This window comes from Scaptodrosophila lebanonensis, unplaced genomic scaffold (genome assembly GCF_003285725.1).
Source record: "Scaptodrosophila lebanonensis strain 11010-0011.00,11010-0021.00 unplaced genomic scaffold, SlebRS2 tig00000080-arrow-pilon, whole genome shotgun sequence".
Classification (NCBI taxonomy): Eukaryota; Metazoa; Arthropoda; class Insecta; order Diptera; family Drosophilidae; genus Scaptodrosophila; species Scaptodrosophila lebanonensis.
The window spans coordinates 2,769,144-2,790,696 of NW_022060561.1; the positions used below are offsets into that span (position 1 = coordinate 2,769,144).

At 35.3% G+C, this 21,553-nt stretch overlaps 3 protein-coding genes across 3 annotated transcripts in view; 2 read left to right on the forward strand and 1 right to left on the reverse strand.

Annotated features, from left to right (window-relative positions):
• LOC115625659 (alpha-ketoglutarate-dependent dioxygenase alkB homolog 4) overlaps positions 1-21,553 on the reverse strand; it is a 184,139-nt gene that overhangs the window by 88,229 nt on the left and 74,357 nt on the right. The gene's annotated exons all lie outside the window — the stretch shown is intronic.
• The window catches only part of LOC115625657 (acetylcholine receptor subunit alpha-type acr-16), a 142,284-nt gene that overhangs the window by 54,683 nt on the left and 66,048 nt on the right, over positions 1-21,553 (forward strand). The window lies entirely within an intron of this gene.
• On the forward strand, positions 4,709-5,279 carry LOC115625661. Its single transcript, XM_030520792.1, has one exon. The coding sequence runs from the start codon at positions 4,736-4,738 to the stop codon at positions 5,165-5,167; it is 432 nt and encodes a 143-aa protein (XP_030376652.1). The 5' UTR covers positions 4,709-4,735; the 3' UTR covers positions 5,168-5,279.

A 21,553-nucleotide genomic window follows, 5' to 3' on the forward strand; every position in this document is an offset into this window, starting at 1 on the left:
AGATTAGCGAGTGCTAGCTACTAGGGCCTTCGACTCGATGTTAATTTAATTATTTTTACAGGGTTGGGTTTAATTTTTGTTTATTTTTTTTATGTCAACAAGTGAGGGAGATTCTAAAAGGGAAGAAGGGGCCAAGTAGGTGCTGAGAACTCAATGCTTCCCCGCAGAAGGGATAGGATCTGCAGAGGGAGCTTTATTTTGTTCCATGAGACGCTAATATATCTCTTATATAAAATGTATTTATTTCGATTTAGTCAAACAAATATTTGTCTAGCTATTAACCGCGGATTTATTATTAACTCTTAGAATTTCTTTACTGCTATGCTGGATATCCACTTCTTTGAATTTTTTATTGGGTTTTTTTTTTTTCAAATATAAACAAGCTTTATATTGTTCCATGAGACGCTGTTGTTTCTCCAATCCTGGATAATACTAATATATATTTTTCATAAATTTATTTATTTCGATTTAGTCAAAAAAATATTTCTCCAGCTGCTAAACAGTCTTAGAACTTCTTTAGTGCTATGCTGGGTCTCTACTTCTTTGAATTTTTGATTGGAGTTTACTTTAAAATATAAACTATACCCTTAAAAGATGCCAAGCTGGCCGTCTTGCTGAACAACTTGAAAAAATTATAGAGCGAACATTATGTTGATCCAAAAGACGCTAATGTTTCTACTTCTTTAAATTTTATATTAAAGCTTCTTTTAGAATATAAACAACAGCTTTAGGGAGCTTTATTTTATGCCTTAAGATGCAAATATAAAAAATAAAGGCATAATAATATATAAAGGTATTTATTTTATAAATTAGTATTTGTTAAAAAGTGGGTTTATTATTAACTTTTGGAAATTCTTTAATTCTCTACTTTGCATTTTTTTTATAAAAGTTGTTTTTTGATTTTTTAAAAATATAACTTTCGAATTTTCTTCCTTTTCTTACATATCTTCTAGTTCGTACACTTTTAAAACATTCTTTACTTTGTTCAATTTCTAGCTCCTTTTGGTTGCAAGAGTTTACTTTTCTTTGCAATAAATTTAAAGCTTTGCACTTCTGCCTTAAATAAGAAAAATAGCCGAGCTGTTCAAACCACTGTTTGCATGTCGCTGCCTAGCCCTATCCCTGCATACTCTACACCCACTAGAGGTGTAGAAACTGAATGCTATTGAAAAGATATAATAATACAAATTCCTTTGCATACCAGCGCGGCTCTTTGGCGCTGTATGAGTCGCTTGTGTCGCTATGCCAATCGATAAGCCTTTGCATAGATGAGAGGTGAGACTGTGGCTGTGGCTGTGGCTCTGGCTGTGGCAGAAGGGAACGCCGCACAGCTGCCTTTTCAACAAACTTTAAATGAAAAATTTTAAGTGCTGCGGTGGCGCTATGATGGCCACAGGGGCGAAGCTGCCAGCACGTGCCACCTATGCATGGCTTGTGTGGGAGTGTGTGTGCGTTTGAGTGCGCTGCAAGCTGTTTATCAATGCAAATATTTTGCATACGCCACGTTGTACTCAAATTGCAAGTGCACATCCGTCGTCCTCTGCTCAGCGCTCAACATCTTTGTGCAACAGCAAAGTGAATACACACGCCAGTTCGCTGAAAGGCCTAAAACTGTGTGTGTATGTGTGTGTGTATATATGTGTGAGTGTTTCGGCACATGCATAATGGAAGGCGTAGCATACAGAAAGGCGGTCGAGCTACCAAGTCCTGTGCAGCCGGTCCCCCCCTCCCCCAGCTCAGCCGTAAACCTTGTTTGCGCTGGGCATTTTAAATGAAATGGAAAAGGTAAAGCGCGTGGGCCAGCCCGAGCAGAAGAAAATATGCTTAAGTAAAATGAGCAATTAAGGATTATTGCTCGGTTTGCCCATTTAAATTATGAAGCACTGTAACCAAATGGCAAAGGCGTGTTAAAATTCTGCCAGAAAGTGTGCAAAGGTGTAGGGGTGTGTGTGTGTGTGTGTGTGTGTGTGTGCCTATATTACAGCTTTAGGACTGCTGTGTGAGCAATAAGTGGGCTCAGTGCAGATTGGCTGGCTTAGTTAACAAATACTGTCACCTTACTGCAAACTTGCTCCCTTGTTGGTCGACAAATGGTCGACAAACCTATAGTATGTATGTACATATCTCTCCTCCCTTTTAATTTGGTAACTTTTTGGGTGGATTAATGCCCTATTATATGCTCACACATTATAAATTGGCCACAAAGTGTACAGACTTGAGTCGATGTCATGCAAAAAACTCTAAAATTAAAAGAACTTCTACAATTAAGAAATCATAATTAAAATTAAAATGTCCCTAAAAAAATATTTTGTACTACTGTTTATTCTGTTGGTTGTGGCTATTAATCTTTCAATGAATATCAATGTGGAAACTCTACGCAGCGCCATCTTTTGCTGATCAAGCTTAACTAATTTGATTAGATAGTTCGATATATATTATGTAAGAGGGGGATTGCTGGATTGAAAAACTGTCGATAATTTGCTTAGCTGCCCCGACACTTAGCTGCATGCAATTTGCCTTGTAGAGCATTAGGAGTTGCACGTCCAATTTAACAGCCTTTTGGCTTATCCAGTATTACCCAATAATTAGCCGCGGAAAACCATTAAAACACCAAATTCAGTTAGTTAATATATATTTAGTTTGCTACGATCTAAAACTTGAAAAACCAAACCAATAGTAGATAACCTGATCTATTACAGCCAATCGCATTTAAACGCCTAATATCAGCAATAATTTTTTGTCATTTCTATGAATATGAAAAATAGTTAGATGCGCCATCTATGAAACAATTTTTTCAATTCATTATATTTATCTAGATGGCAATGTGTACATATTTTTTGTACGATCGTTTATTGCTTTAATTTTCAATGATTATCAAAATGTTAGCTGCGCCATCTATGAAACATTTTTTCAAATTAGGTAGTCCCTTTTTATTAAGCACGAATGGCAATGTGTATAGATTTTTTGTACGACCGTTTATTGTTTTGATCTTGGCTTCTTAACTTTGAATGAATATCAAAATAGTTAGCTGCGTCATCTATTAAACATTATTTCAAATTTGGTAGTCTGTTTATATTCAGTTGGAATGGAAATGTGTACATATATTTTGTACTACTGTTTATTCTGTTGGTAGTGGCTATTAATCTTTCAATGAATATCAATGTGGAAACTCTACGCAGCGCCATCTTTTGCTGATCAAGCTTAACTAATTTGATTAGATAGTTCGATATATATTATGTAAGAGGGGGATTGCTGGATTGAAAAACTGTCGATAATTTGCTTAGCTGCCCCGACACTTAGCTGCATGCAATTTGCCTTGTAGAGCATTAGGAGTTGCACGTCCAATTTAACAGCCTTTTGGCTTATCCAGTATTACCCAATAATTAGCCGCGGAAAACCATTAAAACACCAAATTCAGTTAGTTAATATATATTTAGTTTGCTACGATCTAAAACTTGAAAAACCAAACCAATAGTAGATAACCTGATCTATTACAGCCAATCGCATTTAAACGCCTAATATCAGCAATAATTTTTTGTCATTTCTATGAATATGAAAAATAGTTAGATGCGCCATCTATGAAACAATTTTTTCAATTCATTATATTTATCTAGATGGCAATGTGTACATATTTTTTGTACGATCGTTTATTGCTTTAATTTTCAATGATTATCAAAATGTTAGCTGCGCCATCTATGAAACATTTTTTCAAATTAGGTAGTCCCTTTTTATTAAGCACGAATGGCAATGTGTATAGATTTTTTGTACGACCGTTTATTGTTTTGATCTTGGCTTCTTAACTTTGAATGAATATCAAAATAGTTAGCTGCGTCATCTATTAAACATTATTTCAAATTTGGTAGTCTGTTTATATTCAGTTGGAATGGAAATGTGTACATATATTTTGTACTACTGTTTATTCTGTTGGTAGTGGCTATTAATCTTTCAATGAATATCAATGTGGAAACTCTACGTAGCGCCATCTTTTGCTGATAAAGCTTAACTAATTTGAATAGGTAGTTCGTTATATATTATGTACGAATCGATCTCCAGGAGTCTACCTTGCTTGAACAACCGCTAGCGCGAAGCTTAAATAAAGTACTTATTGTTTTATGTTATACACATCCGTATTATTCAGTAGGGAACATACGAACTTCCCACATCAAGTTAGTTAGCTGCGCCATCTATGAAACATTATTTTAAATCAGGTAGTTGGAAAGGCAATGTATATAGATTTTTTTTTTATTGTTTTGATAGTAAATTGTGAAATTCTAAAATGTGGCGCTGACGTAAACGTTAAAATAATAAATTAATAAGGATTCATGGCGAAGCTGCTGCAAATTATACCGATTCAGGAAGAGAATTCATACTGGGCATAGTACCAGTGTTAATTAACGATTGTGATCGAGCAAATATTTTGAACGCTGCCGAAACTGTCAAATTTTGTAAACTTATGCCGAATGCTACCTTTCAGTGTAAAACAACAGCGAATTGGACAGAAATCCCAGAGAGTGAGAATTACAATTTGGTTAATTAGGGGAAACGCGTTCGTAATAGACAGAAACGATCCCCACATTGTTTAGAATGTGCCTCTGTTTTGGAGCAGGGCAGTAGGCGTATTTAAATTGAATTGTTTTTAACACAAAATAAACTGTCAGTGTCAACTACAAAGCCAAATTCTATACTAGCAATTTATCTATATATTTCACTGATCATAATTAAAGTGCTAAAAAAAATGAGTTATCCACCAACCCAAGCATTGATGCCGGCGACCGGCACAATTCTGTGTGCCACTGGCCAGCCGATAACGCCGGCAAATAAAACCTGCTTGGCCCAATTGGGGGATGAGGAGGATACATTTCAAGTCGCGGAAAGGGGCTTTCTCGCCAATAGGTATAACCAAGATATGCGAATATTGGGTATTGTCTCCGGTACGGCATCCCCGATGGTCAAGCTAATGGAACGCTCAGTGGCCAGTAAAGTCGGCCGATTAACCTGTCTGCCATCTAGCCATCATATGGATGAAATACTGACCGGGCGTGTGCGTGAAATGTCATTTGAAGACTTTGGGAACCGAGCGGAATATAATGTGAAATTAACCAATCCGCAAATTGAGATAGAAAAGTCAATGGGCATACGGTTAGATATTACTAATTGGAAGCATTAATGTTTGAATGTTTTTTTGAAATTAACGCACTTTTTTGGACGCTGTTTCTTTACTTTGATTTCCAATATGTGTTGTATATATACAAGTATATATAGTATATTATTCAATTCAATTCAATTCAATTCAATTCAATTACTTCTCTGCACTGATGTGCAGTGAATTAAGTTGGAGTCGGTTTCATGTGGCGGCTTCCTTGCTTGCCACTTAAAGGGGGTGGCGGTACGAGTTGAATTGCGCCACAAAATGGCAGCTACAAAGTTGCATAAACTTTGTTAACATATGGCCGTAGTTTTTCTTCACTTTTCACTTCCATGCCGCGTGCAGAGCTGACAGCCTGCTGGCCTGTTTGTTTGAACTCTGCCTCAGACTGTGTTGTTGTTGGTGTTGTTTGTTTTTTTCTCTTCTCTTCTCTTCTGTTCTGCGCTGTGCTGTGCTGTTCTGTTTGTTCAACTTTTTAGCACTTGCAACAAAGTGCAATCTTTGCGCTTGGCCCCCGGGCAAGTGTCAGGCTGTCTGAGTGTATGTGCGAGTGTGCGAGTGTGTGTGTGTGTGTGTGTGTGTGTGTGTGTGTGTGTGTGTGTGTGTGTGTGGGAAAAAGGGCAAAGTGTTGGACTGACAATAATTATGGCATTTGGTATTAAACCAGGAGGCGTTGCCTTCGCTGGCTGGTAATCAAATTCCAAGCCGCGTCGCCTGCATAACAAATTGCATTCTGTGGCCCACTTTAGCATGCACACCGCAGTAATAATAATGGCAGCCGCAAGCTGAAGAGCCCACAGTCGGCGGGACGCAGTCAACAAAACAAAAGAAAAGGCAAAGGAAATGGCAACAAAACCAACAGCAACAACAGCCACTTGCCTCAAGTTGCAGTTGCAGGAGTGTTCGCGTTGGTGTTGGCGTTGGCGTTAACTTTGGCTTTGGTGCTGGCAGACCTGAGAGCGGAAACAAAAAGGCAGCACAACAGCAGCTCTATACTTGCGCGAACAAAAAGAAATTAAAACTTGAGCACACTTTTCAAAATAATAAAAAATATAGCAAGAAAAGAAAAACGAAATGAAATGTTGCAATAACAATAACAACAACAACAACAGCATTGCTCCTGCTCGACACATTGTCTTACCTCCGTCTTATTCCCAGCCCGTTTGACAGACGAGCGTAGCGGCAACTGCAACGATTCATTAGCCGAATGTGCCTGCCAGGCCGCGAGTCAGGCAGTTGGCAGAATTACTTCCGCTTCGCTTAATTGCATTAAGCAAACACATCAACACACACCCACGCACACACCCATACACACAAACACTCGCACACACACACTACCATTACCATCACCACCATCTCCAGCAACATAGATAGCGAGGCGTTGAACAGATGCAGACAGGGCGAAAAGTTTCTGAAAGACCAATTGCAGGCAATGCCGCTGCCAGCAAAGCAAACAACACAACAACAACAACAATACTGGCATCACACACTGACACAAAATTGATCAAACATTTATGAAAATGTTCAGATATCGTTCAAAATTTTGCAAAATAGTCAAGGTGTAAAAACTTCACAGTAGTTTGAATACATGTAATAGGCAGAACAGACTCCCCCCTATCATAGGTACTTATAGAATAAGCATAATAAGATCAATCTATATCGGCATGTCTATCTGTTCGACTGTTTGTCCGTCTGTCTGTATGAACGTCGATAAATTTTAAACCATAACAGCTAACGACCACACATTTGGCAAGCAGGCTTTAATACAAAACCTACTTTGATGGGTTTAACCCGCCAAAAAGTTGATTGTTTATAACAATAATAATAGTATTATTTATATTTCGTAAATTAAAATTTTAACATTTGTCTTTGTAAGAAAATTACCGTACTACTTAGCTAAGGTCTGGCTATGATTCTGTTAATAGCAACATGTGTTTTGTACAGATTTTCAGATAAAGGCAACATTTCATTCAATAAAAAATATATTTACAATATATATAATAAATCAGTAGATAATTTACGAGTAGATGAAGCCAATATTTGCCACAGCAAATTCCTGTTCAACCTTTTTTTTTCCAGTGGCATGTGGAATAGTTGTTGTTTTTTATGGGAATACTCGTTGCAACACACACTTAACAGCTATTAGCATAGAATTTAAAATTTGCATATCTCTCAATCCACTGTGTGGAGCCATTGCTGTTGCCGTCTTCGTCATCGTCATCATCATCGCGGCAATCGTCATTGTGAGCTCCGGCAAACCGCAAACACGTTCACACATGACGTGCATCGCCTGCCAGTGGCTGGCATTGTTAAGAGTGGAGTTGTTGTTGTTATTGTAATTGCATTATTTTCATTAACAAAAGTTCAACTTGGCCGTTGTTGCAGTTTTTGTTCGTTGCACAAACAATAAAAGTGGCAGCAGTCATCACGATGGCCAAAGAATTGCTGGGCAGACTTTTGCATTTCCGACACAGCAGAGTAGCAGGTCCTTCGTTGGTTGGCAGGTTGGCTGACCGGGTTTGGCTTTATGTGCGTGTGTGTGTGTGTGTGTGTGTGTGTGTGTGGGTCTGAGTGGCTGGGTGGTTGGGCATAATAAACTTTAATTAAAATGCATACGAGGAGTTGGAGTTCAAGCAAATCGACTGAAGCTGCCTATCAATTTAATTAAGAAATATATAACTGTTAATGTGGCACGGCTTTTATCATAATAAGTATGTAATTATTGTATGCCGTAGCCATGGAAATGCACTGACAACTTACTTAAAAGGGGCAAGCGAACGTGTTAAGTGTAAAAAGCACAGGCAATGGCAGGGGAACTTAAGCAGAAAAAGAAACCAGTGAGGTAACCAAGAAATATACTTATAAGTGAGGCAAACGAAGTTGAAGAGCAGTGCAAGCAATTGAAAAGATAATAAAATGGAAAGCACAAACAAGCACAAGCAAGAAAGCCCCACCTGCACAAAGAAAATGAAATACAACATGAACGTGGAAATCATAACCAATTACATTTATATAAATAGCAAGCCAGTGAAGCAAACAGTAAGAGGTGTATAAATAGCGACAGCAAAGAAACACAAAAGAAATACTTAAAAGTAATATCACAAAGAGGCTTACAACACCTACGCACACGCAAACAACAAATCGAAATGCATTCGACCCACAAAAAGATTAACATTAAAAAATATACGCATTGCCATTTGAAATGTCAAGTAATTCGCAGCGACCACAATAAAGAAGAAGAAGAGCAATACTGGAGTGAAATTGTTTCGCTAATAATTTTTTTTAGAATTGACTGATTTCAATGAAATTTAAAACATAATTATACAATTATATATAGATTTGTTGGGCTGCGTTTGGTTAATGTGTGCCCAGCCGTCTACAAAATCCAGGCGTTCATCCAGACGGACGGACGAATGGTTGATAGATCGATGTCACTCCTCATACTGATTAAGATATTTTTATTTTTTATGGGTTCGCAGATGCTTCCTAATGCCTGTTACATACTTTGCACAAACCTAATATACCATTTTTATCCTACGGATCCAGGGTATAAACATACTTATAAGCACAGTGACGTCATAAACCAATTTGAAGCACATTTTCTTTGAATGTCATAAATAAAAATTGTTGTCATTTGCTATGTTCTGAACAACTCCAGAGTATATGCAATGATGCCTATTTAGTGGTCTTCATATGATACAGCAATTATATATAGATTGGTTGATGTCTGTGCGCCCTTGTCTTTATAACTTTATAAATCTTCTATTCAGATGCGCAGAACGTATTACTGCTGTTAAACTTTAAAATTAGCAACAGTCCTTACGTTGATGTGCAAATTTGTTGAGCTTGCTAATAAATAAAGACCCACAAACTGCTTGATCGGTTCATTGCAACTAAAGCTCTATTTAAAAGTCATTAACCGTTCACCTTCACGCTAAGCTTAGTTCAAGGACCTACTTAAAAATTCCGCACGCTACGTGCTGCAAAACAAAATCAACTTTAAAACACCCCAGGGGCATAGACAATGGGGCGTAAAACAAAAGTTTATCTGACGAATACGTTTCAATTGTTATGCAAAATTAAAACAGTGCGTCAGTTTTTAGCTGCTGCTGGTGTGACGAGCTCAGCCCAACCAAATGACAAATGAAACGCACCAGTTTAATGAACCGCAGTTAGACTCCAAAAACGAAATGCTCAGCATAATAATAATAACACAGCGGGAGACGGGGTGGCGGAGGAGTTTCGGGGGTACTGTTAGCAAGTACAGTACCCTGTTGTTAGCAATTAAATTTTGCTAAGCGCCGCACACACACAAAAAACACACACAGACACTTACACATTCACAACTCAATGTAGAGTCGGACGGAAGAAGCGAAACACAGAGCCAACAATAATAGTCAGCCAGTGTGGCAGTCATCAAAATTAACTAAATGTGACGCTGCCTCATTAATCTCTGTCGCCGAGAGCAGCAGCGGCATCAACACCAGCAGAGCAGCAGAAGAGCAGAAGAGCAGGGGCACCATTCACAATGATGGGTGACCAGCGAAACAAAATGGCGCGCAATAATAAAAATGAAAAATTTACTCGAAATGACAGCAAAAAGTTGCGTGAGAGCTCTGAGACAATGAACAGAGCTCGCTCGCAGCTTCCAGCTTCCTAGTTGCTAGTGAGTTAATCATTTTGTTTCAGCAATTTTGCAAATTTACTTCATGTGCGCAAAATAACCACACAAATACATACATACCAACACCCACACGCACACACACACACACAATCATAAACGCAATTGCGCATAGGAATATGAAATTTGCTTAAATTTTGACGTTTAATTATTGCGTATGCGCACCATGGGCCAAAACAAGGAAAATTTAACTGTAGAAAATGACTTTCAGTTCTAATTATAAATAAATAGCATTTCTATAATCATAAAAGAATATAAATGTAGTAGAAAACTTAATTCAGCTAAAATTAAAAGCTAAAATTAAAGGATTCCAGCGACTAAATAAATAAATAAAATGGGGTATTTATTGATAACCAAGAAAAAAATAAACTGTAGGAAACGTCTTTCAGTTCTGATTATAAAAAAAATGCATTTATAAAAATACCCATAAAAATAAATAATAAATATAATAGAAAACAGAATTTAAGTGAAGTTAAAAGGATTTAAAAGATTAACAATCAATAGCATAAATAAATAAATAAAATGTAGTATTTATTGATAACCAAGAAGAAATGCTTTAGATTTCAAATCACTGACGACGACTATTAGCATTATCTCAGCTCATCAGAAACATATACAGCTGTGATTAGAAAAATATATGTCTGACTAAAATTTAGGACATATGTGTTTTAAATGGATATGAACAATTGTTTTCTTTCAATATAAGTATAAAAATAACTTCAAATTTTGAGGTAAAATACTGCTTTATAAGCAAGCGCTGAGAGGAGGGTTTCTTTCATTGATGGCTGGTAAACAACAATTATACAGTATTAACTATTATTAATTATTAAACTGAAATAATATTTTTCTATATAAATGCTAACACAGCTCCACTTCAAACTTCTCATTCGAAGCACTGAATTTATTTATTTCTTTATTATTATTTCTTAGTGCGACAAGAAAGATTTGATTACCCTACACTTTAAGCAATTAAAGATGATTAAGACATTTAGGAGACAGCGCGAAGCTTGACTTATTCTAATTAAATATATAAATATAATATTAAATATAAGAACTATATAAACTTATCGTCCATTCTTCGCATTGATTATACGCAGCACCTAATCGAAGCCATACAAAACGAAATATCTCTAGAAGAGGCTTAAAAAAATCTTCTAAAAATTCAGAGAAATGCAAAGAATGTGAACAGGCAACTATACTTATAGCTTTAATAATCACTATAGCAATAATTTTGCGAAGCCATACAAGTAGATTTATAGAATGTATCTCAAGACATGCTTAAAAATGTGCCGCTTAAAAAATATTTCTTTTTTTCAACAAAAAATAAATTCAATGAAATTATAAAAATACAGAGAAATATAAATAATTTAAAACGATCTAAGAACTACGGGTATACTTGTAGTTTTAATAATGAGCATAACAACAATATTTCTAATATTACAAATAGATATATGTATGTATCTCAAAAAAAAATTCACAGAATTTATAAAAATTCAGAGAAATATAAATAAGTTAAACCGATCTAAGAGCTACAGTATACTTGTAGCTTTAATCATGACCATAACAGCAACATTTCATTAATTTTAATGACATAACCGCAGATCGGAATCAGTAATGCGTGTTTTGCATTTTAGTGGACATATGTACATATGTATGTGTGTGTGTATGCGAAGCTGTGGGGCGTGGTCTGTGGCATGCACTGCTATTGGCATTAAATGCTGCCCAATGATTGCGGTCGCTCCTACAAAGGCCATATACACGATTTACGTGTATACTTACAAGTATGTGCGAGTATATAGAAATGCATTGATTAGCTTATGAAATGCCAATCAGTCAGCAATTCAATTGATTTAATTGTGCGAGTAATTAGGTGAAAAGGCAGAGTGCATTTTCAAATATAATATGGTATGCGTGTGTGTGTGCGTGAGACGAGACTCTTAATATCCTGTTAATAAGTGCCTAAGCCCCTTGCTCTTGTATTTATTGAATGGGACAGAGCTGGCTGACAGAGCCAATCTGCTTAAAGTGTGCCCCTTTGAGGAGCTGCCTAAGTGCCCCAAAATGGTCCTGTAATCCAATAGCATGCTGGCTACTACCAACTACCAACTGGCTAAGTTACTTGTTCGTGAGTCAACAGGCTTGTCTGCTTCTGAGCCTCTCAAATAGTTTCATTGGCCTCAATTCTCGAAGAACTTGGCAAACATCCCAGGCTGCAAACGTCACTTCATTGCATTCCCTGGCAATGGCATGGCACGGTTCTCCTGTCTTGTGTCGCGTTGCATGCTCAATTATTTAGAGACTCGTTGGCTTATTTGGCCAGGCCCGGGAATGCTGTGCATGCATAAATAATGCGGTCTCAAAAATTGGTAGAGCCATGGCAACAACTGCTGGCAAAAAACAATTGAAAATTCGCCACGTGCAGCCATGTGTCGGCAATTGAAACTCAATTTAGTCGCAAAGGCAGAAACCAACAAACGCGAACGAACAAACTCAACAAATGGAGAGTGCGCGACAAAAATGCATTTTACAATTTTCACGCCAATTGCAATAAGTGCCGTAAGTGAAATACTTAAATGCAACACCATGCTGCCGTTTGGCAACTACTCGTACGTACTACGTATATATTGTGGCATGCGCCTCACGTTTTTCGCCAATGTGTCGCCCAAAACGATGTAATGGCGACAATCAACAAGCCGCCGCCTTTGCTGCCTTTGCTGCCTTTGCCGCCATTTTAAGGCCAATAGCAGCGGCCATTGGCACGGACATGCTCTAGAGCTGTGCCCGTAAACTATTGCCCGTCCGGACAAGCAATTAAATTTGTGCCGCTGGTCTTTTGAAACAAATACCCAACGAGCAACAGCAATTAATGTGTATTTATTTCTCAACACATTCCCTTTAATTGTGTGCGCTCCATAAAAGTGGTTGGTTTCAAGAGTTATGTTTGTAGAGTAAATGAGCAAATAATAGGGATTTAATTAAAAGTTATTACAGTTATAGTAAGAAGTGAAATACAAGTATTAGTTAGTATTAGTTAGTGTTTTATACACATTTATAAATAGAAACAGTCGTCTTTGCATAGAAAACAAAATGCAATTTTTCAGATCAATCAGACCAAGCTGTTATCTATTTACTTCTATTTATGTCAACAAACATTGACTGTCGACATAGGAAATATATAAAAATTATAAAAAGCATCTTATAAGCTATAAAATCCCAAGAAGGAGAAATCTAATCGAATTACAATAATATCTAATTAACGCCTCCGACTCGGTGGGGGAATATTATTTGCCCTTCGGCTAGCTTTTATCTGCTATGGGTCTCCAGTTTGGGCAAATTCTCATATTAAAAACATTCAAATCATCCAAAATAAAATACTTTAGATGATCTATAGCCTTCCCTGGCACTTCTTCGCTACAGATTTACACCAAATAACAAAGTTGAATTAGTTGCAGAAAGGATTGCTCGCCTAAACGTTAGATTTAATAATAGAGATGTATGTAATCTACATACCTGCATATAAATAATAAAATAATATGATATAATAATAATACAATATATGATAATATATAATTTATAAGAAATAAAACACTTTTATGAAGATGTTTAACTTTTCATATTTCTCCATTTTGTTTAATTAATTAGAAAAGGGAAAAAATAAGATATCTTTATCTTGTAAATAATATATATAATGCTTTTAAGAAAAGAAAAAAAAGAATAAATTGAAATTGAAAAAATTACAGTTCTATATTTTCTGCTATTTACAAAGGCATATCAAGAAAATTGTTTACCTTTTTGCGACGCAAGCAAAACCAACTACTGCCAATTTATTTCCTTGAAAATTCCCACACCAAATCAACTACAAATCAACTACCAAAACAAATACTGTAAATATTAATAACTTCATAAAGCTCATTTCTAAACTACATACTATCTATGATTAATAGATTTAAAAAAAAATACGGCCTGAAGGACTCCGTTGCTCTGGCTATATATATATATATATATATTTTGATTCAAGATTATTTTCAAATTAGGTAACAAATCTTAAACACAAAAAATAATAAATTCTTTACCTTTTCTTCATGCTAAGTATTTTCTATCATTCCTGTGGTCAAATTTTATTTATTCACTTATTTTTAAAGTCTCCCAGAACTTCTACTTGGGCCAATCAATTGAACAACCTACGCAGCAAAGGCTTAGCTGAATCTCATGTACTACGTCTTCTTGCCTCTCTCCTACACAGCTCGCTCGACTGCTTTACGAGCAGCAATTGTGGCAAACGGGAAAGTGTTTGGTTGCCTGCTTTTGTGGCGCCTCCCCACCTCCCCACCTCCCCACCATCCATTGCCAGCTGTAAACAACTTTGCTTATTTTAACATTTATTGGTGACGTAAACGGCATGTCGCTTTGTTGGCCAACAACAAACACCAACAGTTGTCGCTGTCGCTGTTGCTTATTGCCAATTTTTACTCGTGTTAATTTCCGGTAACGCGCACTCTTGCAAAATTACAGCCCCACACAGGCAGAGTCGCACAAACACAGAGACAGTATTTAAATGCCAGTTTTTATGTCGCATCGAAATCTCCAATCGGTTTGGTTTGCTGAGAATTGTGCGGTCTTCTAAAAAGCTCGTAAAACTCCACATCGCATGCATGCTACATAAAATATGATGAAGGGCACTTAAGCAGGTCCAGGGCACTCCTCAACTGACTCGGGAAGCCAGCCAGCCAGCCAGCCAGCCAGACATTAAATATGTACAAAACATGCATAAATGTATGGGATTCGATGCATATGGGTATACGAGTGTTCTGCCTTTTGTGCTTAATAAATATTAAAGAAGGCTGGCCTTAAACCCTTTTCTTGCCCAACTGAGGTAAGTTTCAAAACTTAATTTTGTCAAAATCAACGCCCATTTAAGTTTGAATCACTGCCTTTTCCACTCCCACTGGCCCCAAAAACTTTTCACCATTTCGTTGTTTATTTTGCAGTGCAACATCTGCAATCGAGTTGCCAAGTTAGCCAAACAAACAAACACATTTCATATTTCCTATGCAAATAATTTAAATAAAATATGTAGTGGCAGTTTCTCTTGACGTTCATTATTGCATTTGTGCTGCTTCAAAGCCATAATTTAAATGAAGTTTTTGCGCCAGACCTGTCAACATCATCTACTCTGGATGGTGCGAGTGCGCTACAATATCGGCAGCTGGGCACGATGCTGGGAACGAAGCAATAGATTTATTAGCCATTCATATTCATGAAAATTATTCAAATTACTAAGTTTGCCCCAAAATATTTGCACCTCACCTAAAACAACCATTGAAACCGGTCCAAACAGGGCTTGGCATTCACATCATAAATGATGGCTTCGACTACTATAGTTCTATTTAAAGTCTATGACTTTTAATAACTAAAAAGCCAAGTAACGACCTTAATAAAGATAAATGCTTTAGTTTGCAAGTATTCAGAATATTTTGTTCACTTCCAGCTTTTTAACTTTGTAACAAGTCAAGCGGCGGTGCATTCTAACTTTTTACTTTAATTTGTGGGCTGATAACTAATTTTGTGAAGAAACGGATTCAATATTTATTTAAACAACTTTGATGCAGAAATGCAACACATCGTTTTTTCTAAAAATAATAATAATAATAATAATAATAATAATATATTTTTTTTATTTTTCTTGAAATGTTGTATTATGCCTTTTCTATCTAAAGCAAAAAGCCGCATTCAAATCTGACAAAATGAAGAGTTAAAATAGATAGATTTTTAAATGTTTTTTTAAATTTAATTGAAATTAATGTCTATATAAATCACTTCGTCCTAGCTGACTGATTAACGATCAACGCACAGTCCATACGGTGAGAGCTAGGAATCGAAAATACTAATTCGAAATTCCATCTAATTACCTTCGAATGTGCACTGTGTTTTAATACTTCACATACGGGTTAATCATAATGCCCGAAAAGGATAATTAGTGTGGGGATTAATACAACACGAAGGATAGTCCCTTGATTAGTCAGAGACTGAATATTGATAAGTAGAATTATGCTTGGGTAACAAAGGTTGCAAATCCTATTTAAACCACAACACCAAAAAAAAGGAATTGTTTCTGAACAAACTTAATTCGATCTTGATGCTTTGTTAATTATATTATAATTATAAAATTATATTATTAAAATAATGCTATTATTATTATAATAATTAGAATATTAAAAAAACTCAAAAATATTTATACATAAATGCTTAATTCGTTTCGATAAGCATTTTATGGGAAAATGATAAAATGGTCTTTTTTTTAAATGTAAATAAATCCGTTTTGTTTGAAATTTCAAATATTTATCATTTGTTTGGCAACTTGATACTGATTTATGATCGGCTTTAATAATAAAATTTATCCTCGTATATATATATATATATATATATATATATTGATTATTAAATAAATAAAAAAATTCCTTAATATTTGCATTATATATATATATATATATATATATATATATATATATATATATATATATATATATATATATATATATATATATATATATATATATATATATATATATATATATATATATATACATAATGCAAATATTAAGGAATTTTTTTATTTATTTAATAATAAAAATAAGCAAATTCTTTTATTTTGTCATATAAATAACATTAGATTTTATATTTATCTTATAATGGGATTAATAAAATTTATTTTTTAACACTCAAGACCTATTTTATTTGGCTAAAGAAATTCTTTAATAATGAAAAAGTTAATTCAACTAATAAATTATAAATAACAACTGATGCTAATAGACAAAACTATGTAAGTACTATCATTTAATTTTTTTTTTAATTTTTAAATTGGTTTGAATCAAATCATTTTAAATTTTATAAAAGAAAGGTTTAAGTTTTTGTGACTAGAGCATTAATGTAAAATTATTTTTTCTTGTCACACTGGGAAATAGGAAATAAATAAATAAATAGGTCGATAAAGAAAGAGTTGCCATAACTAAGATGTAGCTAAAAAGGTAGCTCCGACTAAAACTATTATACACACACACACACACACTTGTGCTTTTATTGTGCCAAGTATTTGCAGTCGAGCGGGCCTTCAGCTCCTGACTGAGGCTGCACATATCTGATTAGTTTCTATTTGATGTGCAGGTTTATGAGTAATTTGTATGCATACCTCAGCCGTCTTTGTTCAGGAGATTGCTTGTGGTCATGACAAGCCTAGCCAGTGTACGAGTATGCAGCTCCCTTGCGGTTTGCATTATTAAGACATAGTGTGGTGCAGATAAAGGCCACTAGCACACCCAATTAAGATTCGGTAGCCCACCTGCGGTGCAAATGCGAGAAATAGCTGCTTATCGGGCAGGGAGGCGTCGTTCAGCACCACGTGATGACTTATTACGCAAGAGTACTTAGCCGAGAGCATCTATTCATCTGTTCGACTGTATGAGCAACGAGAACTTCTGAAGCATGACAGCTGGAGACGTCAAATCTCGTTTAACAACTTACAAATGGCTTATACACATATCTAGTTTAAGACGAGAACAAATCGTGGATTTTGTGCATGGAAAATTTATTCCGCTTTCATTTCAAACCAAAGTATTTGATGACGCCAAAACCCACACTACAAGTATTTCCTAATGACCACCAGAAGATTAATGTAAAGAAGACGCATTTTCTATAATTATTAGTATTATTATCAAACGATTTGAACTATTAAGCTGATATTTTCACTGTCTGTGTAAATAGCTGACTGATTAGAAACATATGAATGGAACTGAAATGTAACAGATATCGATGTATTGAAATTGTATTGATAGGCACACGATATCGAAAGATTAAGCAAATTATAGAGTAAAACCGACTTAGTTCAAATCAGCAGCTACTTGGACTTTTCATTTGCGAATCTCATTTTGGAAGTTGCAGACTCAGTTTTGATTAATGTGATATTGTGAATATTATAATATATATCATAATAATTACTTAGTTGATGTTAATTATTTATTTAGTTTCTTTTTATTTAAAGAATTTCAGTTTATTGAACTTTAAAGAGCTTGTGATCGGGAGCAGCTTCTACTCTATCAATGTAACAATGATGTATTGATCCTACTTTGAAAAATATAAACAAACAAGAGGGAAAAAGCAGTTGTCTTATGATTAACATTAAATTTCAAAATACGAAATGAAATATAGATTAGAGTCGGGAATATGGTATTGATGTATAAGGAATTTGTACACTTTACACGCGAATGCTTCTTTCTAACTTTTACAGAAGAAACCTCATAAGCCCTGTTTACCCTTCAAATACAAAGTATAGTAAGAAAGAAATAAGTGTATTGATAATTATTTTTATGTAAGTACAATATATAAGTAGCAGCTTTATTTTGTCTTTACCTTTCAAAATTGTACAGCCTTTAAAATCGTTCCCAATTAATTTTTTAATTCCAACGACAAATATATGGGTATTAGTATTTAGGAATATATGGTTCTCATTCATTGCATCGAAGTCAATTCAAAGTGCATTGCATGCCCCATTAATCTTGGAAGTGAGCAGCAAAACCCTGCTTTTGGGCAATTTGCCAAACTAGGAAGGCGAGACAAATGGTTACAAACATGCATGGCTTGAAAAGAAAAATGATTTGAGGTGCTAAACTGTCAACGGTACGAGTATAGTAGCTGGCTCACTAGATATATAGTGTGCTCAGTATTGTCTCTGAGCCGCCCTTGAGGATGGCAAGCAACTGGCGAGTTATTTGGGTGCCACTTTGTGAGTAAATAAAAATGCCAAATTAATTTCAAGTGCTTAGTTGCACACACACACACAGCGCTCAAGAATCTCGCTCTCTCTCTCTATATCTATACTAATGGTGGGGCTGGCTGCAAAAGGGACAACAAGTCCTTTTAATGGCCACTGCGCACATATAGTATACATAGTATAGAAAAGTATATATAATCCCTTTTTAAGCTGACTCTGGCTCGCTGTGCTGCGACTTCGCATTCGAGTACTCGCGCGCTAGTATTCCAAAAACTAACAGACGCTACATGTGGCACGCTTGAGTGACCCCCAAAAATATGCTACACAATTGTTAACATACCCAAGGCTTATGCCCACCAAGAACATCTGCAGATGTGTGTGTGCTAGAGATGGGCATTTCACGTGATTTTGCAATGTTAAGTTGGCAATTAAATGTTATACTTTTTTTAGATTTGTGAAAACAGAAAATCCAACAGTTTATTTTTATAATTTTCTCATATTAATGGCAGCATTGGAGGAGATGTTGTTAGAGTTATTTTGTCCAATAAATAAATAAAGAATTAAATAATTTTTCACATTTTCTGTGACAAATATCACTTAAAGATCTCAATATTATTTTTCAAATACTTGGATTATAATGTTTCCATATTAATGGCCGGATGCTGATCAGTTAAAATACGTTTAAGTCTAATCTTGTTCTATCGTTAATAAAATAAATGAAACTTCTCAAAATGAACATCTCTGATACAAATTTAAAAAAAATTGCAATTCTTTCTGCACGTTTTCTATTTTTTGAAAGACATTTTACTATATTGTTAATAAGAGTAATGTTTTCTACTTTTTGTAAGCATGATTTGCTACAAAATTATTAATAAATTAAAATTTATTTATATTAATTATTATATTATCAGTTAAAATACGTTTAAGTCTAATCTTGTTCTATCGTTAATAAAATAAATGAAACTTCTTAAAATGAACAACTCTGCTACAAATGAAAAAAAAACATTGCAATTCTGTACGTTTTCTATTTTTTGAAAGACATTTTACTATATTGTTAATAAGAGTAATGTTTTCTACTTTTTGTAAGCATGATTTGCTACAAAATTATTAATAAATTAAAATTCATTTATATTAAGTTAATGTTTAATTAGCCATACAATAGTTGAAAGCTGCCAGCAGCTTTAGCATGAACAAATAATAATAATATATTCATATATTATTAAACACAATATATTATACGCGAATTATATTTGCATTCAGTTTAATAAATAATACATAAAAAAAACAATAAATGTAATATAATTTAAAAATTTAAATTTATATATTCGTGGCACATTAAATGTTAAGTGACAAAAAAAAAACTATATGCTAAAACATATAGTTCGGTGACTATCCAATTCGTAATAATACTTAATATAAATAATAAAATATTTGGAAATAATCTTCATTCCTACTCTCCTCACTTGCCAAGAATGTGTGTGTGTGTGTGTGCGTTTATCTCCCGCCAGCATGGCAACGCCTACACTGGCGATGGCTGTGCGGACAAAAACGTTTTCATTCATGAAAATTTTTACACAAAATTACATTTGTCGACCAGGGCTCGCCTAGTTGGGCTAACTAACCATCCAGTCGAAAAGCCACTGTATGGCAGCCATTTTCTCTAAATTACACACACACATGCACGCAGATAGATGTATATGAATATACTTGTATATATATGCTCGTATGTGTGTATAATTTGCGTTGCCTTTTCATAAATAATGTAATGCTCTTTGAAAAGTACGAGTATCTGCCGCATGTGCTTGCGTCCTTTGTTTTTCAAATGCCAGCTCGCACACACGCGTAGGCACACACACACACACATACACACACCCACACACCACATTCGTAGTGTACAGCACGGAAGCCGAGTTACTTTACACACATGCCAACATCCGTTTGTACGAGTGGAATACAAATTTAATCTGTCGGTTTGCTGGGATTTCCTCATTTGTAGCAGATTATAATCTCTCTGTAAATGCTCACTTGCATTCGAAACCGAGAATACTACGAGTATATGCGGCAGGTGGTATTTTATCCCGGTTCACTGGTACTCGTATCAATACAAAGCGTTTTCTTCCATTCCCTTTTCTTTCTTTTTGTGTGTCCAAATACGTGGCCTGACACACAGCCTTAATGAGTTGCTAAGCGAGCATAAAGAGGGGAGCATTAACGGAAAATAGAGGTACGAGGTTCGAGCTACGTGGTCCGTGGCACTCGTACGAGAAGGCGTCCCCAATGCGATTGAGACGAGGAACCAGAAGTGTACGAGTATATAAAAAAGTCAAATCCGATAAACAGATTCGAAAAAAGCGCATACACTCTGGTGTATCGATAATGTGCAACCACAAAGTGCAGGTTACAGACTTAAACAAATGTGAAACAAACGAGAGTGCAGGACAAGTTGGCAACAAAAAGGAATGCTGAGTTGGCAAGCAGAGCTGCAAGTGTAAAAAATGATTAAAATCAAAGCAAACTAAGATAAATTGTGCGCTGAAAGTGCTCTCTAGTATTAATTGTAGTTTTTTGTAAACCACTTTATTTCACGTTATTTGCTTTTTAAAGAAATTTATTTTAATTCGTGTTTTTTTCTTTTTAATTAAATGCTGTAGGGGAAATGTAAGCTGTTTTTTAGAGTGAAGTGAGATGGATATATATTTTATTTTTGTTGACCATGAATCTCTAGTTTGACACTCACAGCGCGTGAAGTGCAAGGCGGAAATAAACTCTTACTACTATTATTTGCCACAGTGGCTGAACTGGGACTGAACATACACTCTTTCCACTCTAATGCAATTCACTGTCGCATTCAATTCTCGTTTAACCACATTTTTATTACTTCACGCCGCCACCTACTTTTCACACAACCCCCTGACTTGGGGGCTAAATAATTTATAGACCTCTCCGTTGGCATCTAAGATAT